The sequence below is a fragment of the Nicrophorus vespilloides genome, unplaced genomic scaffold (assembly GCF_001412225.1).
Source record: "Nicrophorus vespilloides isolate i.1.1-1 unplaced genomic scaffold, Nicve_v1.0, whole genome shotgun sequence".
Lineage (NCBI taxonomy): Eukaryota > Metazoa > Arthropoda > Insecta > Coleoptera > Silphidae > Nicrophorus > Nicrophorus vespilloides.
Window position 1 is genome coordinate 1 of NW_017098314.1, and position 17305 is coordinate 17305.

The following is a 17305-nucleotide window of genomic DNA, read 5'->3' on the forward strand; positions in this document are numbered from 1 at the left end:
CTATTTGATAGGATAAAGTAATTTTTTTATTATTTTAAATTTCAAATTATTTGGCGCTTTTATATTTGCTGGTACTTGTGGCGCCGCGTTATGTGCTCTCCATGTACTAAGGAACGCCACCGCAGGGGCTAACAACAGATTTCTCCCCCCTGACTTGAACTTTACTCATCAGTGGCTATACAACAGATTTCTCATATGACTTGGTCCCCCTGCTTCTGTCTTTATATAATATATGAACTACTTTAAGTTTAAATGTTCTTATACTTGTAACACTTTCCCGAACTCTACAAATATTTCTTTTTTCAAAAAAAAATATTGAATAAAACACAATTTAATTAATCAAATAACAAATTGTTAAAATGATCAATTCGAACTACTTCAGATTAATATTGTTAGGTTAGTTTAGTTTATTGAACAATATTTACTTTGAAAATGCTTCAAAAAAGTAGATTGCACAGTATATTCATTCGCGGCTATTGCGATTACAAAAAAAGTTATATGACGCGGAATTTGAAGATGAAACACGGCTTGAAGATTTCCAAATATTTCGAATCCATGCCCCACTTGAAGGAGATCAAGGAATTCATCCCAAAGAAGTATTTATTGCAGAAGCGTCAATACTCTGCTGAAAATCTCTATCTGATAGATTCGAAAATAGCAAAGAGTATAGTGAGGCATGTCATCCCTGCAATTTGCAATGGACCCCAAACTATTTGTGAAACTGGAGCTGGTTTGGGGCTCATCACCTCAGAGCTGTTAGACTGTAAAATACCATGTGTTAGGCTTTATGAACCATGTCAAGATTTTAGGATCACATTGAGGGTAATGATGTTATAACTTATATATTTTTATATTCATTAGTTTATTTTAATATAGGATTTCAATAGGGTTTATCCAGGAAGGGTGGAACTTTTTGTTAAAGATATTTTCCAACTAACTAGATTGTCTGGTATGGACAAACTTGATAGGAGCAATAGAGTTGATCAATTATTAAAAGGTGTCCCAATAAAGGAATGGAAACATGGTAAATATTGAAATGGTATTTGTAAATTGTATTATGTTTGAAAATATTTGGTGCCAAATAACAATACTGCTGTTATTATTATGATTTACACTGCAAAACATACAAATTTAAGGTCCTGCTATGACAATTATTGGAACGATGACGAGCATAAGTTTTATAACGTATTTAATGAAAATGCTGGCTTTGCAATCAGAAATAAACACGCACGGAAGGATACAACTTTTCACTATAATGAGACCAGGAGATTATGTTGTATAGTAATATTATATATATATTTTAACTTTGAAATTGCATATCGTTTATTTTTAGAAACTATCCGCAGGACCGAGTAATAATTTACACACATACCAAAGTTGGAGTGTATTGTTCGATTTATTTTTCGATCACGAATTACTAGAAAAATATCCGCGTACAGCGTTTCTGCCTTGGGAGATGAAAGCAAAAATAACTAATAAAACCAGAGTGGTAAATTGAATGTTTAAAATATTCGAAAATGATTTACATACATTTCTTTCGAAATTCCAGATAAAGAAAGTCGATTTAGAGTATATGTATTTTGTGAAAATTAATTTTAAGAAAGAACTACCTACAGATAATCATCTGTTATTACCATTACACTATTTTGTACGTCAGTTCTTTGGACGGGGAAAAAACAAAATTATTCCAACTTTGGAGTAAGTATACTGAATGAAATTCTACTGATTATATGTAATTAATTGTGTTTGTAGGAAATGGATTCCAGGTGTTGGTTTAAATTTGCTGATACCAAAATTGGTGCATAGTCATTATTACAACAATTTAACTATTTTTACTGAATTCGGTGATTTGACACCTCAAGAAATCCTCGGACTTTTCAAGGAAATGATAAATCACGAGGGTTACCAAGGCAGTTCATTCGCTGCGATGGTAGAATCTGAGCTGTTGAAGTCTGAGACCCGAGAGACATCAATAAACGATGACATACCTTTCAACAAAGATCTAATAGATGACCTAGAGGAGAAAATAGATAATTAAATAATTAAATTGTTTTTGTTTAAATTTCCCGGTCCGTCCTCAGTATTTACTTTATTAATTAGTTACCTGTCCGATTGCGGCACTGCTATCGCAAAAGTGACGTTTGGATACGTCAACACGGATGGCAAAAAGCAGTGAATGCAAGTTTAAAATGTGATTTTTCCGTGTAGTCGAGTGGCTGAAATCGTAAAACGTGAAAATGCCATTAGATTCCAATTAGAACGGATTCCCGGTGGGCGACGCACGAAAGATGTTCAGCAAGAAGATCACGGACGTGAAGAAGTCGACATTAAAAATCCAGGATGCGAAAAAGGACTTAGCAACCAGGGTGAAACATTTGAAAATTATCCTGGGTAACACATTTACAAGGTAAACAATGCCTGCTCAGATTGTATATTAATTCAATTGGTTTCAGATAATGTGGATCACAGTGAAGCTAAAGGCTTATTCGAGGCCAACTTTAGTCACATATTCCAAATCCTGTATGACACATTTGTATTGGCTGAAGGCAATTTGAAGCAAAGAGGTGAGTTCATTTTTGTTACACTCGTATATTAATGGTGGGTCTTGGGCTCTTCACTAATATCTCTATCTCTTTCTGTTTGTTGATGCAGAGCTCTCTTTTCACTTGGGTGAGTCTACATGTTTTATATCACAAATAAGAGATTTGTTTAACAAATTCAATTTTATTTTAGTGCACAAGGCTCACAAGGAGGAATTGGAGGGGGCACTTTGGATTCTAGAACAGGTGTTATCATTGTTGCCCGAATTAATACATAAGAGATGGCAGATCCATTCATTGGGCAGGATTCTGTCAAAGCTGTTGCATCCAGGAAATACATCAAAACTGAGGCAGCAAGCTATCAAGTTTTTTTTAATGTGGTATCAAGCTTTAAACGAGAATGCTCCAGACCAGGTGCACCACATGTTTGCGTCTATAGTCCCAGGCTTTGTCGCGAAATCAGCGTTCCCTTTGCAAGCGAGTGGAAGCGTATTTCATGATAGTTCAGCCCAAAATCCCGTCACACCCATTGAACTGTTACCTATACTCCCAGCTACTAGCTCTGATAATGTAAATAAATCATATATGGATATTTTATTGGAGAACATGGCTAATACAGTTGTGAGATTGGAATGGCATGATAAGGCTTCTCATCATCACCGATGTTTTCACTTCCTTTTGGAGAGGTTTAAGATCCATTATTTGCCGAAACTGTGTCCTCAGTTTTGCCAAGAAACATCGCTATATAGGCCAAATCTCGAATTGCCAGTGGTTAGGAAACCAGAAGCGGAAACAAAGTATCTCACATGTCGCGTAATCTTGATTAAATGGGTGACTCATTACACGCATCAAATTAAAAAGCAAGAGTATAATAGCACTAATCCTCCAACCACTCCAGCTTCGCAAACCTCAAATATAAATGATGACGAGAGTCACGATTCTTCTCATCCTAGTTTAGATTCAAGTAAGAATAATATACAAGATAAATATATTAAGAGATTAATAATTAAAACTTATGTAGATATGTCAATGCAGACTACAAAGGCACCAACTGACGAAGAGTTAGCTTCGCAAATTGTGAGAGAAGTCTTTTGGTCTTCCAGGGACAATGTTAATTTTATCCACGAGCTCTACAGACAGGCGTTTCTTTTGAATTTCAACTATCCTCTGGCCATAAGAAAGACAATTGTGATGTACAAAGATTTGATACAAATGAACGTACCGGAAGTCCCACCTTATATGCTCGAGCCGATGGACGAATCTGCCACCAACAGACATTCCGAAGTTGAGGGATTCAGGCCGGGGCGTCTACGAAACGATTCGTATTTAGGTGCTATACAAAAAGAAAATCTTTTGGTCAGAGCTGGTCTACAAGTAATATTTATTGAGATTTTCATGTATTATTATTAAAATAATTGATTTTAGAATGTCCTACAATTGTTCATGACTCACGCGGCAAATGTATTTCTATTGGAAGTGAATACAGATGTTCCGAAATTACTAGAAGAGCAAACCGATACCTGCAAACGAGTGTTAAATATTTATCGTTACATGGTGATGCATACAAGAATGGATAACGCTACTTGGGAACAACTGCTTGTGGTTCTTTTGCAAATTACGTCGCTTGTTATCGGCGAGGCTCAACCTAAGATTAAACAACCCGCATTAGGACGAAAGTTAGCTCCGGCAATATTTCAAACGTTAATCGTTACATGGATTAAGGCTAATTTGAATGTGATGATAAGCAGGGATCTTTGGGATAGGTTTCTGGGAGTGCTCACCTCGCTGACACACTGGGAGGAGCTGATAAAGGAATGGGCTAAAACTATGGAAACATTAACCAGGGTATTAGCCAGACACGTATATAACCTAGATTTGACTGATCTTCCATTGGATCGATTATCTGAACAAAAAAATAAGAAAACACGACGGGGTATTAGTAAAATAGAAATATCTAGTGTTGGGAGTGCTGGTGGATCCCATCCTGTTGTTGCCAGGCAAGACTCGAATGTACCAGATGGTTCTATCATAGCGAAGCTATCAAAACCAGGATTGGCTAGAAGTTTTAGTGAAACCAATCTAACGAAACGACGATCTTCTACTAGAAATCAGCAAAGGCACCCTAGAAGATCCCATTCGTTGGACAATTTAAGGCAGCAAGATACCGATTCGACAGATAGAACACGTTCGCCTAGTCCAGCTCCGTCCAGTGGCTTAGAAAGCACGTCAATCAAAGATACTCCGATCCAATTGGACGTTTTAGCTTCAGAAAATGCCAGTAATGAAGCAGGCGGTGAACATAGAGGTGTAGTTTGCGGCGGATCAGTCCGAGGTTGGCTACCTGATGTCGCTGTTATATTGTGGAGGCGAATGTTGGGAGCTTTAGGTAAAACCTAAAAATAGTCATATCTCATACATATTGCTACAAATTGATTTATTTTCAGGAAACGTGAATAAAATCGCCGATCCAAATTTGCATGCTCAAGTATTTGATTATCTGGTAAAGTTAAATAGTACTCTGATAAAAATCAAAATGAACCAGGGAATTTCGATTGATAATCAGAGTACGCCCATCTCGCCCGAACTTGTACCACCCCTCACTCTGATCCTTCCATGGTGCTTCGGAGCCCTCAATTTACCGCAAAATTATGAGGCCGGAAAGATCAATGCACTTCGATTAGTCTGCACCATCACAGTCCACTGCAATCCGCAACATAGAAATTATCTACCGCTGTTCTACCGATCGCTACACATTGGTATGTACATGTATCCAATTACAATCACGCCCTCCTTGAATTATCTCATATCGGACAATTCGTGCAATAGACACTTTCACACAGTCGTTCTCTTTGAAAATGTATAATCCATGCTATAAAAAGTCAAAGAAAAAGCGTTCAACAGAAGAAGAGCGTACGTTATTTTATATTTATTTTTGTTATTTTTTCTCAAATGTATTAATTAGATGTGATTGACTTAATTAACTTAAACTATAAATTGTGGAATTGCCAAAAATTAATTAATATTTATTTTTCAGCATTCTATGGCAATTCAAGGGCTGCCTTGAACATCGCTCTGAGACACTTGGGTCCAAGATTTTTGTCGCTTCAATTAGCTGGATCTTCAGTACTATCCTTCGATTTGCTGCATTCGTGTAACACCGTTCTTAATTCTTCTGATCTTTCTCAAGCAACGCCACGGACGGAAGCCGTCTCAATTTTGGGTGGATTGCTAAGCTCACCGCATACAAACTCCATGTCCGTTTTTCAACCGGAGTTATCTATAAGGTTGATGCCTTACCCAGATAAGTTAAAAGTAAATCTTATTTCAATATGAAATTTAACTAAAACATGAGAATATTTACATGTATTGTTATTTTCTTTCTAGGATCATATTGTTGAAATTTTGCTGAGAGCTGGAAAAAGAGAGCCGACGGGAATGGCTCGATGTATTGCAATAACAGCTTTGGGTCATTTCGTATATAGAGAATTAATGAATCAAACTTTTCATCCTAGTGTCGTTGATGCCATGAACGTGATACTTTGGTCTTTGAAGGTTTTTTTTTAGAGTTATCAAGAGTTTTATTTGTTTAATCGTTAATTTTTAGTTTAATCATAACACTATTGCGAAATTAGCTAGCAACACTCTCTTCTTGCTATGTGACCACGCCGAAGTTCTCTGGAATCAATACCCAAGGTTAGCTGATTCAGTGATTCGCAGCATTTGCGGTGCATTATTCCTTCATCTTCCGACCTCAAAAACTGCTGGAGACTGTGACAAGGCGTTAAGTACATCGTTGTTATTGTGTTTGGGTGAATGGTGCATGCGTCTTGGATCCAATAAATTGATTCGAATTTCCGAATATGGTGATACTAGAGGGACATCTTTACTATTGCTTGTATTCAAAGTAAGTACTTTTTAAATAATCCTACAGATTTTTTAAAATAATTGAATTCTAGGTATTACATGCGTTAATAAAAGGAGAAACTTCCGGATTTTCCGTTGGTTCCGGTCAAATTCCAGATGACTATGAACCGAGCTTATTTTTGGATAATTTAGATAGTGGTCGCGTTCAGCATTCATCTCCGTCCCAATGTCGCGATGCTGTTGTTCTTTGTGCTCGTACTGTCCTAGCCCACCTTGTAACACACTTGGGTCATTTCCCGATGGCCATAGGAGCTGCGCGGTTGAGTTCTTTAGTAGTTGAACACGATGATGTTCCTCATTTAAACTCTGACGAGTTATCAATGGATATCTTCAACTCACCAAATATACAAGTACAAATTACTTTAATTCAATTATAATCCTATCTTTCAATTGTCTTTTCTTTTAGTTGTTTGTTTTAACACCATCGGTGATTGCTAGTTTAGTAGAACTTCCGTCCTTAGATTTACCAGGTGGAGGAATTACGGCCGGATTATCCACTGCGGATCGACAGGTGCGTGTCTTATTGCGAGATTTGTCTGGAAAAGTAAGCTGGGATACGTCGATCTTATATCGGACACCGGAAATGTGTGGCGGTAATCAAGAAAATGAAGAGAAACCTTGCAAAGATAGCATGATTTCTTCATCGGGTTGTAAATGGGGACCCATGAGCATGATCCAACCTGAGAGTTTGATGATGCCCTATCCATTCAATAACTTGCAACAAAGGGCGATGAGACACAGAAATGCAAATGTATTGCCTAGTGTAGAAAACGCGGCTCCAGATCTAGATCAATTGGATGATGTAAGTACATATTCTTATTAAATTTTATATACAAAAAAAAATCTGTATTGATTTATTGAAAATATTTAATAAATTGAATTGGGTTTTACAGTTGTTACAGTATTTGGGACACACCAGTCCCGAATGTTTGGAGAGTGCAGATAGGAAATTGAACGAGGCAGCTCCATCCCCAATATCCCGTGAATGCGAGGCCGAAGCAATTGCTTCCGTTATAAGCCAAAGCAATTTAGAGTTAGATGCTATTCGCTATGCGCAAAGTGTTGATGCGATGTATGATCAACCTGCCAGTAGACCAAGCAGTAGAATCAGTGGATCGATTAGTTCTAGCGATTTTAATATTAATCAGCATGGTAAGATAATAAAAATTAAAATATTTTATAGATGTTCAATTAATAAATAAATCTTAGGTTTGGTTGACTCCGTAGAACAAAACGCATTTCAACAGTGTCGTTTACTCTTCTCGCAACTGGGCTTAGCAGGCTGGGAGCGCCGCAAGCAATTGCATTTACTTAAGAAGAATGAGAGGCTTTTGCGGGAACTGCGAAATTTGGATAATCAAAGATGCAGAGAAACACATAAAGTCGCTATCATTTATGTTGCACCAGGACAAGAAGATAAAAATTCCATTCTATCGAATCAGGGTGGCAGTGTGGCATATGAGCAGTTCTTAGCTGCTCTTGCCTGGGAGGTTGAGCTTGAAGGACATACAGGGTTTTTGGGTGGATTACAGCGTCAAGGCTCCACAGGGCTTACAGCACCTTACTTTGCCACCAGTTTTTTTGAAGTCATATTTCATGTAGCTACAAGAATGCCAGGGGATACTCCAGAAGCAGTCTTGAGCAAAGTAAGTTCAATTATAGTCATCATACCATAGTTACACATTTATATTAATATACTTGCCATTTACAGACTAGGCATTTAGGGAATGATGAAGTGCATATAGTTTGGTCAGAGCATGGACGCGATTATAGACGGGACATTATCCCTACTGAATTCTGTGATATATTGATTACTATCTATCCACTCGGAAACAATTTAAATAGGATCACCCTTAATTGCAAGCCGGACGTTCCGTGCTTTGGTATTCTCTTCGATGAGGCTATTATCGAGAACAAAATTTTAGCCGGTGTCATCAGGACTGCAGTGATATGCGCCAGTAGGGCCAAAAGATCCACACTCCCCTATTACCAACAATAGTATGTAGAATATTTATTTACTAGTATAATATTTAAAATATTTATTTAAAAAAAAAACGTTTTTTCACAGTTATGAAGAGAGAGCGAGAAGTTTAGACACGGTTGTAACTAAACATCGTGATGCAACTACCTACGAAGATTTCATCGCCAGGGTTTATAGTCCAGTGATGAGCTTGAATTCCATGTCGTATAGTGCTTCAGCAGGCGGAGGCGATGCCTCTTCCTCGTCCAGTAATCCATCTAGTCTCGCTGCTGCATTACTAGATTCTGGACAATCATTGAAAACAAGTCAAAGAGAACACAAATTTAAAGGTAATATTTTCTATGTTCTGTAGTGGACACGTTAGTTCTATCTTACAATGAGTTTTCTAAGAATATCTTTATAATCAATATTAGATTCGAGGGGAGTTTGGTTTAACCATGCGGACAACGTGGAATCAACGAGTATATCCCCGAGGCCACTAAAGAAATTACAAACAACATTGAAGAATGTTCCAAGAAGATCCATGAAACAAGATCAGCACCATTCCAGTGACAATCCGCCGGAGAGTCCTACGCAATCCATGCGGAAAAAATGATACATCCTCAATCGAGACTAAATTTTGAACAAGACTGTAAAATATATGAAAAAAAGCGAAATAATTGAAGGTAAACTTTATATACTATTTCCAATTTCAACTTAGACGTGCATTTTACAAAAGGAAGTACTTGTTCGTTTTTCAATTATTTGTATATATACTCGATATGATTGTAGTTATAAGATTTTAGAACGAGAAATTAGTGGAACGGTCACAATCCAAGAACATTGCTCTAACACAAAGATCCATAGTTGCGCCACTTGAAGGAATACACCCAACAGTAAAACACACTTTTATTTGGATTAAAAATCTTTTTTTTATTAATTTTCTTTTAATTCGGCAATTACTTAAGAATTAACCAAAGTATTAATACTATATAGTGCACGTTAGTGATTTTAATTGAAGTGGCTTTAAAATTTTTATAAATTCCATTTTAATGTAATTGTAATTACTTTGTTTCTTGCACTGTCCTCTGTATATAACGACAATATATATATATATATATCAAATATGATTTTGATTAAGCTTCTTAGCAATGAAAACAAGGAAACAAAGAAGTATGAGAAAAAGGTTTTAAGGAATGTATTGTGTACATATTTATATAATATTTTGTTAAAACTTCTTGCTAATAGCACACAGTATTAGGTAATATTTATTCATAACTAGCTTCAAAATACTATATTTATAAAAGGAAACCATCCCATGGTTCATTTGTATAGAATGTAAGATATTTTTTAAGTAACACTATGTACTTATTTATACAACCGTAAAGAAAGTTATATATATATACATATTAAAACATGGCTTTATTAATAAAACAAAACAATAATATTAGCATTAATTTTCTCCTTGCATTTTAATTGTCAATAGTTGACAGATCATCAGTTATGTTACAATTGGTATCGAAATGGTCATCGCACCATTCCCAGTCATCAAATTGGGTACTCTGTTTCTGAAGCAAGTCAGCAAACCGATTGCTAAATTCTGCGAAAAAGAAGCCAAAAGTCATCCAATCTTTAGGAAGTACGTTTGTATGCCACCAGCGCAAAGTATGTACACTTAAAAAAAATAACAATTATAATATTAAATTTGATACATATATTCTTAAATTACTAAAAAAAACCGTATATTTTTAATTACCAATAATCAACCTATGATACAAGTATATTTATATAAAACAAAAATGACAATTTTGATATTACTATATTAACTAAAACTTAACATTTATTTATGCTCTAAATGGAACTATTTTCTATAATAACATTAATAAATTTTCAAGGATCGAAAGGTTTTTATTTAAGACATGATTTCGATACACACTGTATAAAAAATCAATGTAAACCTTATGTCATCAAAGTTTGTAGGATTGCCTAAGCATATCTATTTCTGAGAGTACTATAAATGATATCATTATTTTGCATCTCATCGGTGAACTCAATTTTTGTTATTCTGGGACGCGTGCGAATGTTTTATTGTTACAAATCAATTAGAAATTGGTTGTAAACAATGGTGGTGCACGCGTTTCCCATTGCGAAGTTAGGTGCTTTGTTAGTGAAACAAGTGAGTAAACCCATAGCAAAGTTCTGCCAGGAAAGCGCCAAATCTTCTCCAGTTTTTAGGAAATATGTATGCATTCCACCAGCCACTGGTAAAAAAAAGTACATGTTACTTGTTCTATACGAAAACGATTCGCATTCTTGTTTCAGTATACAATTGGTGTGAAGTGAAGATGAAAATGTGGATCCTGAACTTGGGCAAACCTGTGAACATCCCTGTCCTGAATGAAGCTATGGCAATTGAACTTGGTGCTAGCTTGTTAGGTGAAGCTGTTATATTTATCATAGCTTCTGGGATCCTAATAGCTGAGTATACTAGGTCAGCTAGGAAAGAGGAGCGGAAGGAACAAGAAATTAAAGCAGAGAAGAAGAAACTCAATGAAGCACTGCAGGATCTATACTTCATGACTCAAAAGCAGGACACTCAGATCAGAGAGTTGACTAGGAAAATCTATGAGATGGAAGGAAAGGTTGTGCAGAAATCTTGGATGAAAAAGGGCGATGAGAAGAGTGAACCTCCACCTACTTCACCACCACCTCTTGTACCCAAATCTGAATTGCTTGTTAATATTATATCTGAAGAAGTTGGTGAGATGGAAGTTAATACTAAGGAGGAAGAGCACAAAATTATTGAATTGGTTGAGAATAAGAAACATGCAATGAAAGAAGAAGGCAGTTTGCTTATGAGAGCTGTGGCTTTAGTTGAAAAGGATTTTTGGCTTCAGCAGGACCAAGAACGAGATGTTGGTGTCCTGACAGCAGCTATAAACCACCTGTATAAAGATGTTTATAGAATACCATTAAGATTATAAAATGTATTAAAGATGATTTAAGGATGCAAAATGGCGTAGTTTAATTATTGCTAGATCGTTATTTAATTTAGTACTCGTTTGTTGTAAATAATTTTAATAATTTATTTTAATAAATATTTGTTGAGATGCAGACACACACACACATCTATTCTTCTTTGTTGTGCAGCTTTTGGTGTCGCTTAAGTTCGTGTCGCATACGAAAGCGTTTGTCGCACACATCGCACGTCCACGGATTGTATCCCGTATGCAGCCAACTGTGCACCTTGTACTCGTATGCTCTCCGAAACTTTTTATCGCATAGATTGCATTCGAAACGAAAGTTTTCCGTGTGAAAGGTGTTGTGCACGTGTAATGAAGATTTTTGCTTGAAGGATTTTCCGCATGTAGAGCACACGAAGGGTCGTTCGTTGGTATGGATGTTTCTATGCATATCTCTAGTAGATTTGTCCGCAAAGCTGCGATCGCATAGATCACACGCAAACTTCTTGACACCGAGATGTGTAAAATCAACGTGTTTCTTCAATCCGCTTGCCATCCTGAAGGATTTGCCGCAAATGTGGCAACAGTATTCACGTGCACCAGTGTGTATTGTGTAATGCGACATGAGCATGTAGGATTTACTGCAGATTTTCGAGCACACATCGCATCGATAGAAATGGTTATTGAAGGAATCCACGACTTTGCAACGCTCCAGCAAAATCTGCTTATGCGAGACGTCCTCATCGCATTTTCGGGCATAATCTTCTGGATGCTTGAACTTCATATGCTTTTGGCTGTCGTACTTTCGCAAGAATCCCTTCGGACAGAAATGGCAGAAATAGTTGTGGGCCACCTCCGCTTTGGTCCTGCGGTTTCGGACTGCTTTTGACTTGACGGTATTACTGGACAAGCATTTAACAATGACAGTGGGCTTTAAGTCTTCTTTGGTTCTAAAAGCAAACAAAAGCCAAATGAAATTGATGTGCTTTATTTTAGTTATCAGATACTACACTATATATATTTCAACATCTATATAACTTCTTCCATAGTTGAATCAGCGGATGCTGGAATTTTCTGACAGTTGTCTTGTCGGTGTTTGGCGAGGTATCGGCCTCGACTGAAATTAGCACCACAATCAGGACATACGTGCTCATTATTTGCGTTATGTGTATTGGCGTGTTTCTTCAGAGCAGTGCCTACTCGAAAGGATGCTCCGCAAATGTCGCACTTGTATGGCCTATGCCCTGTATGCAGCCAACTATGTACTTTCAGTTCGCTCGACCTGCGATATTTCTTTCCGCAAATAGTGCATTCAAATCTAAAATTGTTGCTGTGGAACAACTTGTGCGCGTACAGGCTACCCCTCTGTCTGAATGATTTGCCGCAGACGTCGCATATGTAGGGTCTGGTGTTGGTGTGCTTGTTCATATGCTCCTCCAAGAAAGCCTTGGTTGCAAAGCGCATTTGACAAATGGTGCAGGAGAACTTGCGGATCTTATTGTGAAAAGCGTTGATGTGGATGTTGAGGTTGCTGCCCTGACGGAAACGTTTCCCACAAATATGGCACGAGAAGTTCCTGATACCGGTGTGAATAGTCTGATGCGTTATCAGACTCGAGGAAAATTTGTAAATTTTCTCGCAGAACTCGCACTTGTAGAAGACCTTATCGTCCGGTCCAGAAATTCTGCACCGTCTCACCAGCTCTGAATGCATCGTTCGCTGCGATTTCTTTTTCACTGTTTTCGCAGGATTTGGTGGTGGCTCCTCAATGTTCGAATGCTTTAGTCGTTTATGTCTTTTCATAATGCCGTTCTGGGCGTAACCTCTGTGACAGATATCGCAGTAATACTTTGATTCGATCTCGTCCGGTTTACGTCTCGGCATTTTAATAAGTTCCCCATGTTCACTTTTCAAGTGTATTCTAAGTTTCGTCCTGTTGACAAAAGTTGCCATGCACAGATCACATTTACTGGAATTTTCGACACCGTGCTGCAGCCTCTTATGCCTTAACACAACGTAACTGTTGCTAAACTTCTTCCCGCACACGTCACATCTATGATTCGATTTCGCCCTACAATGAAAATGTTAAATATTATTTACATATAAACAAAGTAAACATTCTTCAAATTTCATTATGAAAACAAAAATCTAGAACAATTTCCAGATGTTAAAATATTTTTTTTGTAATATTTAGTTTTAAAAAATATATCCATTTTTGTAATTGAAACATAGTTCAATTACAAATATAAACGCTTGAATTAAGAACATTCAGTTTCCATTAGGGCAATCGATAAATATTTATTTATATTTTTTTTACAATATATAATTACAAATGGTATAAATTCTTCAAGAAATAATAATATTAATGTTAACGATTTTACTACAGTTGCATACAATAATTTTTCTCTTAATTCACGTTGTCTTTTTACCGATTTAAAAAGAATACATTGTATTTGTAACATGAACCAAAATATGCAAGTATATAAATGTTTGGCATTTCTGTATTCATTTTATTTTATCCAATGTTGTCAATGTTATGACAGAGAGCAAATATACGATTAAGTAGTTTCCGTGTTGTGATTGATTTTGAGGTGATTACGCAGGTATCTCTTTTGTCGGAAGCCGAGTCCGCATTCGGAACAGACGAAGGGTTTCTCATCGGAGTGTATGAGCATGTGCCTCTTCAGTTCGTACTTGATCCGAAAGCAACGACCGCATACTTCGCACGGATAGGGCTTCTCTCCTGTGTGTTTGGTTACGTGTATGAGGAGCGGAGGTCGTGATCGGAACCGCTGATTGCAATAGCTGCAGCAGAACGGGAATGAATTAGAGTGCGAACGATTGTGGACGAAAAGGGAAGCCTTCTGTTTGAAGGATTTTCCGCAGAGGTCGCAGATGTAGGGTCGTTCGTTCGTGTGTATTCGCCGGTGCTCCTCGACGTTTCGTCTGGTAGAGAACATACGCCCGCATATGTCGCACGCAAACTTTTTAATACCCTCGTGGGTCTCCTTCAGATGTCGAACTAATCCTTGCGATACCCTAAATTGCTTTCCACATAGATCGCACACAAAGGGCCTCTCACCCGTGTGAATCCTCATGTGCCACATGTATGTATACGGCGAATGCAAGTTCTTTCCGCAAATATTGCAGTGGTAATAGATCTTTCCGTCTACCACTAATTTAGCTGAATTTATTGCCTCGTGGTCCAGTTTCGTACTCCGCCGTCGTTCCTTCTTATTTCCACCAACGTCTTCATGCTTCTCTCGTATATGTTCGTTGATCTCCTCCTCGGTGTTGTACGTCGATGAACATAGCTGACAAACATATGAGTACGTCTCCGGGTCTTCGGTCGTCTTCACCAACCAATCATTTATATTAATCACGATCTCTTTTTTCTTTGAGCGTCGCCTGGCAGACTTCACCGCCGGTTCCGCCTCTTGCCACTCCCCCTTCTCGGCACCGCCCTCACTTTCAACCGTTTGACAGAAAACATTCAGACTTACATCTGGTCGACCTGTCCTGCAAAAAAAACGCGTCACATATCAGTGTTGCTCTAGGAAAGGAATCATCATTATTAATCGATGTAAGTCTGATTGCTTTCCATCAAACCAGAACATTATCTACATCTACCACTACCCATCTACCAGCAAACAAATATACTCACTCATCATTCACTTCTTCTTCTTCTTCCTCAACCTCCTCATCATCTTCTTCATTGGATTCAACTTGTTGATCAGGATCGTCACATTCCTCTTCATATTCATCATCTATCTTCATAGTTACTTTCATATTTTCCAACTTTTCCTTTGATTCCAAACATGTAAGGTACAACTCATGCCAAGTAATAAGTGTTGAAATACATGTCCAACAGCAGTACAAAGGCATGCCATCATTTTCGCTTACTTTTACAGGTAAGTATGTATTAATTTTTGTAGCAAGTTCATTGGACACGCCTTCCTCGTCGAATATTCCGATTACTTTCTCGTTGGTGTTCGTGCACAAACGGCAACATACTAAGGTATCGCTCATCTCAAGTCCTTTAATACTAGTATCGGCAACGTCCATATCTGAAACAGATTAAATATATGATAAATAAGGATAAACACATACATTTGACAACAGTGGTATATAAAAAAATGCAATTGTCAAGAAAACAAAACAAAGCGTACACATTTGACATTTAGTGATCAATACATTTTTATTGTATTTTTACGATAAACTAAATTATTCGTAATAACCTACCGATTTGTAATTTCTCAATTAATCCTCGAAATATTATAAATGTTATGCTGTATTTCAATGCATTATACTTTCATCATTTTATTGTTAGGGTTTGTTGATAATCCTGTTTTGTTTTGTAAATGTTGTTTTCCAGAAAAGCACAAACTACACTGTACACATTCTATACGGACGCCATGTTACAATCATCAACACTGCATACGAAGCAGCGTTGCCGTTCTTCTTCTTGCTTAGCGAGTAACTAGTTTCAGTGAATCAGTGGCGTAACATTAATATTTATCAAAATAAAAATTATCATGTACGAGAGTGGTGAGTTCAAAAATATAAAAAGAGAATAAAAAATTAAATGAAAAAATATTACAAAATTGTCATGTGTACCAACTTAAATAATATATTACATCTAAGAAGGACCATAGAAATATTACTAGAATTGTAAAAGGTCACTAGATCAATAACTCAGTAAAGTTATGTTTTGAGCAATTTATTTAAAAAAAAACTTTGCTTTTAAAAACATACATAACGAAATTGCAGTTACAAATCTTTTGTATATACTACTATATATGTTTAATTATTACTTTCCTGTTTCTCCGTCAACACGTATTAACTATTACAGTCATTTTAAGTATGCATAAGATTAATATTGTTTTATGTACAGTTAGTATTAAATGTTTCTGCACATCTTAAACGTACAATGTGAAAGAAACATCAGTCATCCTTGCTTCTCTTAATTTGTTCTATACAGGATTAGCCAATTCTTTAATAATCAATTATTTGGAGAAAGAATTACAAAATTCACTCTGTAGTTGAACTACATTACGATTTAAACATAAAAAAATAGTAATTGTAGTTATGCTTAATCAAACGCAAAAGATGTTTCTTTGACTAAACTTATCCTGTACAGTGGAACCTCGCTTAACGAGTTTAAACCGTTCCAAAATTTCCGTATTTTTACTCGTATAGTGAAACATATGAAGAAACAAGACTTCTGTTCTCATCGTCACTCGTTATGCGAAACGTCGCTCGTTAAGAGTCATTTTTCTTACAATTCGTTTTGCTCGTTAGGCGAGGTTCCACTGTATATGAATATTCCTGACATGTATTAATTACACAGCCGATATAAAATAATTGTAATCGATTGACAATAAAAAATGGAGATGCTTAGAAATACTTCATTGGAATATTTGATATTAGTAGTAGTAAACACTTGATTTGAGGATATTTTTTATCGAGTACGAATGATATAAGGAACGAATTTAATGTTTTTCACAGAAAGCGAAAAACAATTATTCATGCATGTATGTATAGTAAAGAACTTAAAACCTATATATTTTATGTATGTATACAATATTTTCAAATTTTAAAAATTTGTGCATTTTACATATAAATTAAATTCATTATAATCTATTGCTATTTATATATTTATAAAAACAAAACAAAAAAACAGATATAATCCTTCTTTGTTGTTTTATGCTTCATATTCTTTGCATTAACTTTGATAAACATTTTTTTTTTGTTGCTTTTTTATCTTTGTAAAATTGGACACACATCAATTGAGCATATATATATAAGTATTGTATATATGTACAACAATAATCCATGTTATATAATAATTCGATTTTGGAATAGTTTCAGCTGCTTGACAACAACAAATTAAAGGAACAGTAGTAACTTAATGAAAG

At 36.3% G+C, this 17305-nt stretch overlaps 4 protein-coding genes across 6 annotated transcripts; 3 read left to right on the plus strand and 1 right to left on the minus strand.

Moving 5' to 3' along the window:
• The first annotated feature begins 329 nt into the window (after positions 1–329).
• Positions 330–2042, plus strand: LOC108562149 (dimethyladenosine transferase 2, mitochondrial). Its single transcript, XM_017920366.1, has 6 exons — positions 330–822; positions 877–1024; positions 1137–1276; positions 1334–1489; positions 1550–1698; positions 1753–2042. Exons 1-6 carry the CDS (start codon positions 433–435, stop codon positions 2036–2038), a joined length of 1269 nt encoding a protein of 422 aa, XP_017775855.1. The 5' UTR covers positions 330–432; the 3' UTR covers positions 2039–2042.
• Positions 2043–2135: 93 nt separating this feature from the next.
• LOC108562150 (ral GTPase-activating protein subunit alpha-1) lies at positions 2136–9825 on the plus strand. Of its 2 annotated transcripts, XM_017920367.1 has the most exons (17): positions 2136–2391; positions 2454–2564; positions 2653–2670; positions 2734–3504; positions 3562–3914; positions 3966–4926; positions 4985–5296; positions 5575–5852; positions 5925–6092; positions 6145–6444; positions 6497–6814; positions 6871–7266; positions 7358–7616; positions 7674–8110; positions 8176–8462; positions 8533–8774; positions 8859–9825. In XM_017920367.1, the coding sequence occupies exons 1-17, from the start codon at positions 2289–2291 to the stop codon at positions 9038–9040; spliced, it is 5496 nt and encodes a 1831-aa protein (XP_017775856.1). In that variant the 5' UTR covers positions 2136–2288; the 3' UTR covers positions 9041–9825. The 2 variants fall into 2 exon arrangements, with proteins under 2 accessions (XP_017775856.1, XP_017775858.1); XM_017920369.1 differs by lacking the exon at positions 2653–2670.
• A 107-nt stretch (positions 9826–9932) lies between these two features.
• LOC108562151 (putative OPA3-like protein CG13603) lies at positions 9933–11439 on the plus strand. Of its 2 annotated transcripts, none has more exons than XM_017920371.1 (2): positions 9933–10089; positions 10747–11439. In XM_017920371.1, exons 1-2 carry the CDS (start codon positions 9948–9950, stop codon positions 11406–11408), a joined length of 804 nt encoding a protein of 267 aa, XP_017775860.1. In that variant the 5' UTR covers positions 9933–9947; the 3' UTR covers positions 11409–11439. The 2 variants fall into 2 exon arrangements, with proteins under 2 accessions (XP_017775860.1, XP_017775859.1); XM_017920370.1 differs by lacking the exon at positions 9933–10089 and adding an exon at positions 10397–10688.
• An 893-nt stretch (positions 11440–12332) lies between these two features.
• Positions 12333–15851, minus strand: LOC108562148 (zinc finger protein 271-like). The gene is made up of 5 exons (XM_017920365.1): positions 15630–15851; positions 15052–15454; positions 13949–14906; positions 13718–13731; positions 12333–13458 (listed from the first exon to the last, which is right to left on the minus strand). Exons 2-5 carry the CDS (start codon positions 15450–15452, stop codon positions 12417–12419), a joined length of 2415 nt encoding a protein of 804 aa, XP_017775854.1. The 5' UTR covers positions 15453–15454; positions 15630–15851; the 3' UTR covers positions 12333–12416.
• Between the last annotated feature and the right edge of the window lie 1454 nt (positions 15852–17305).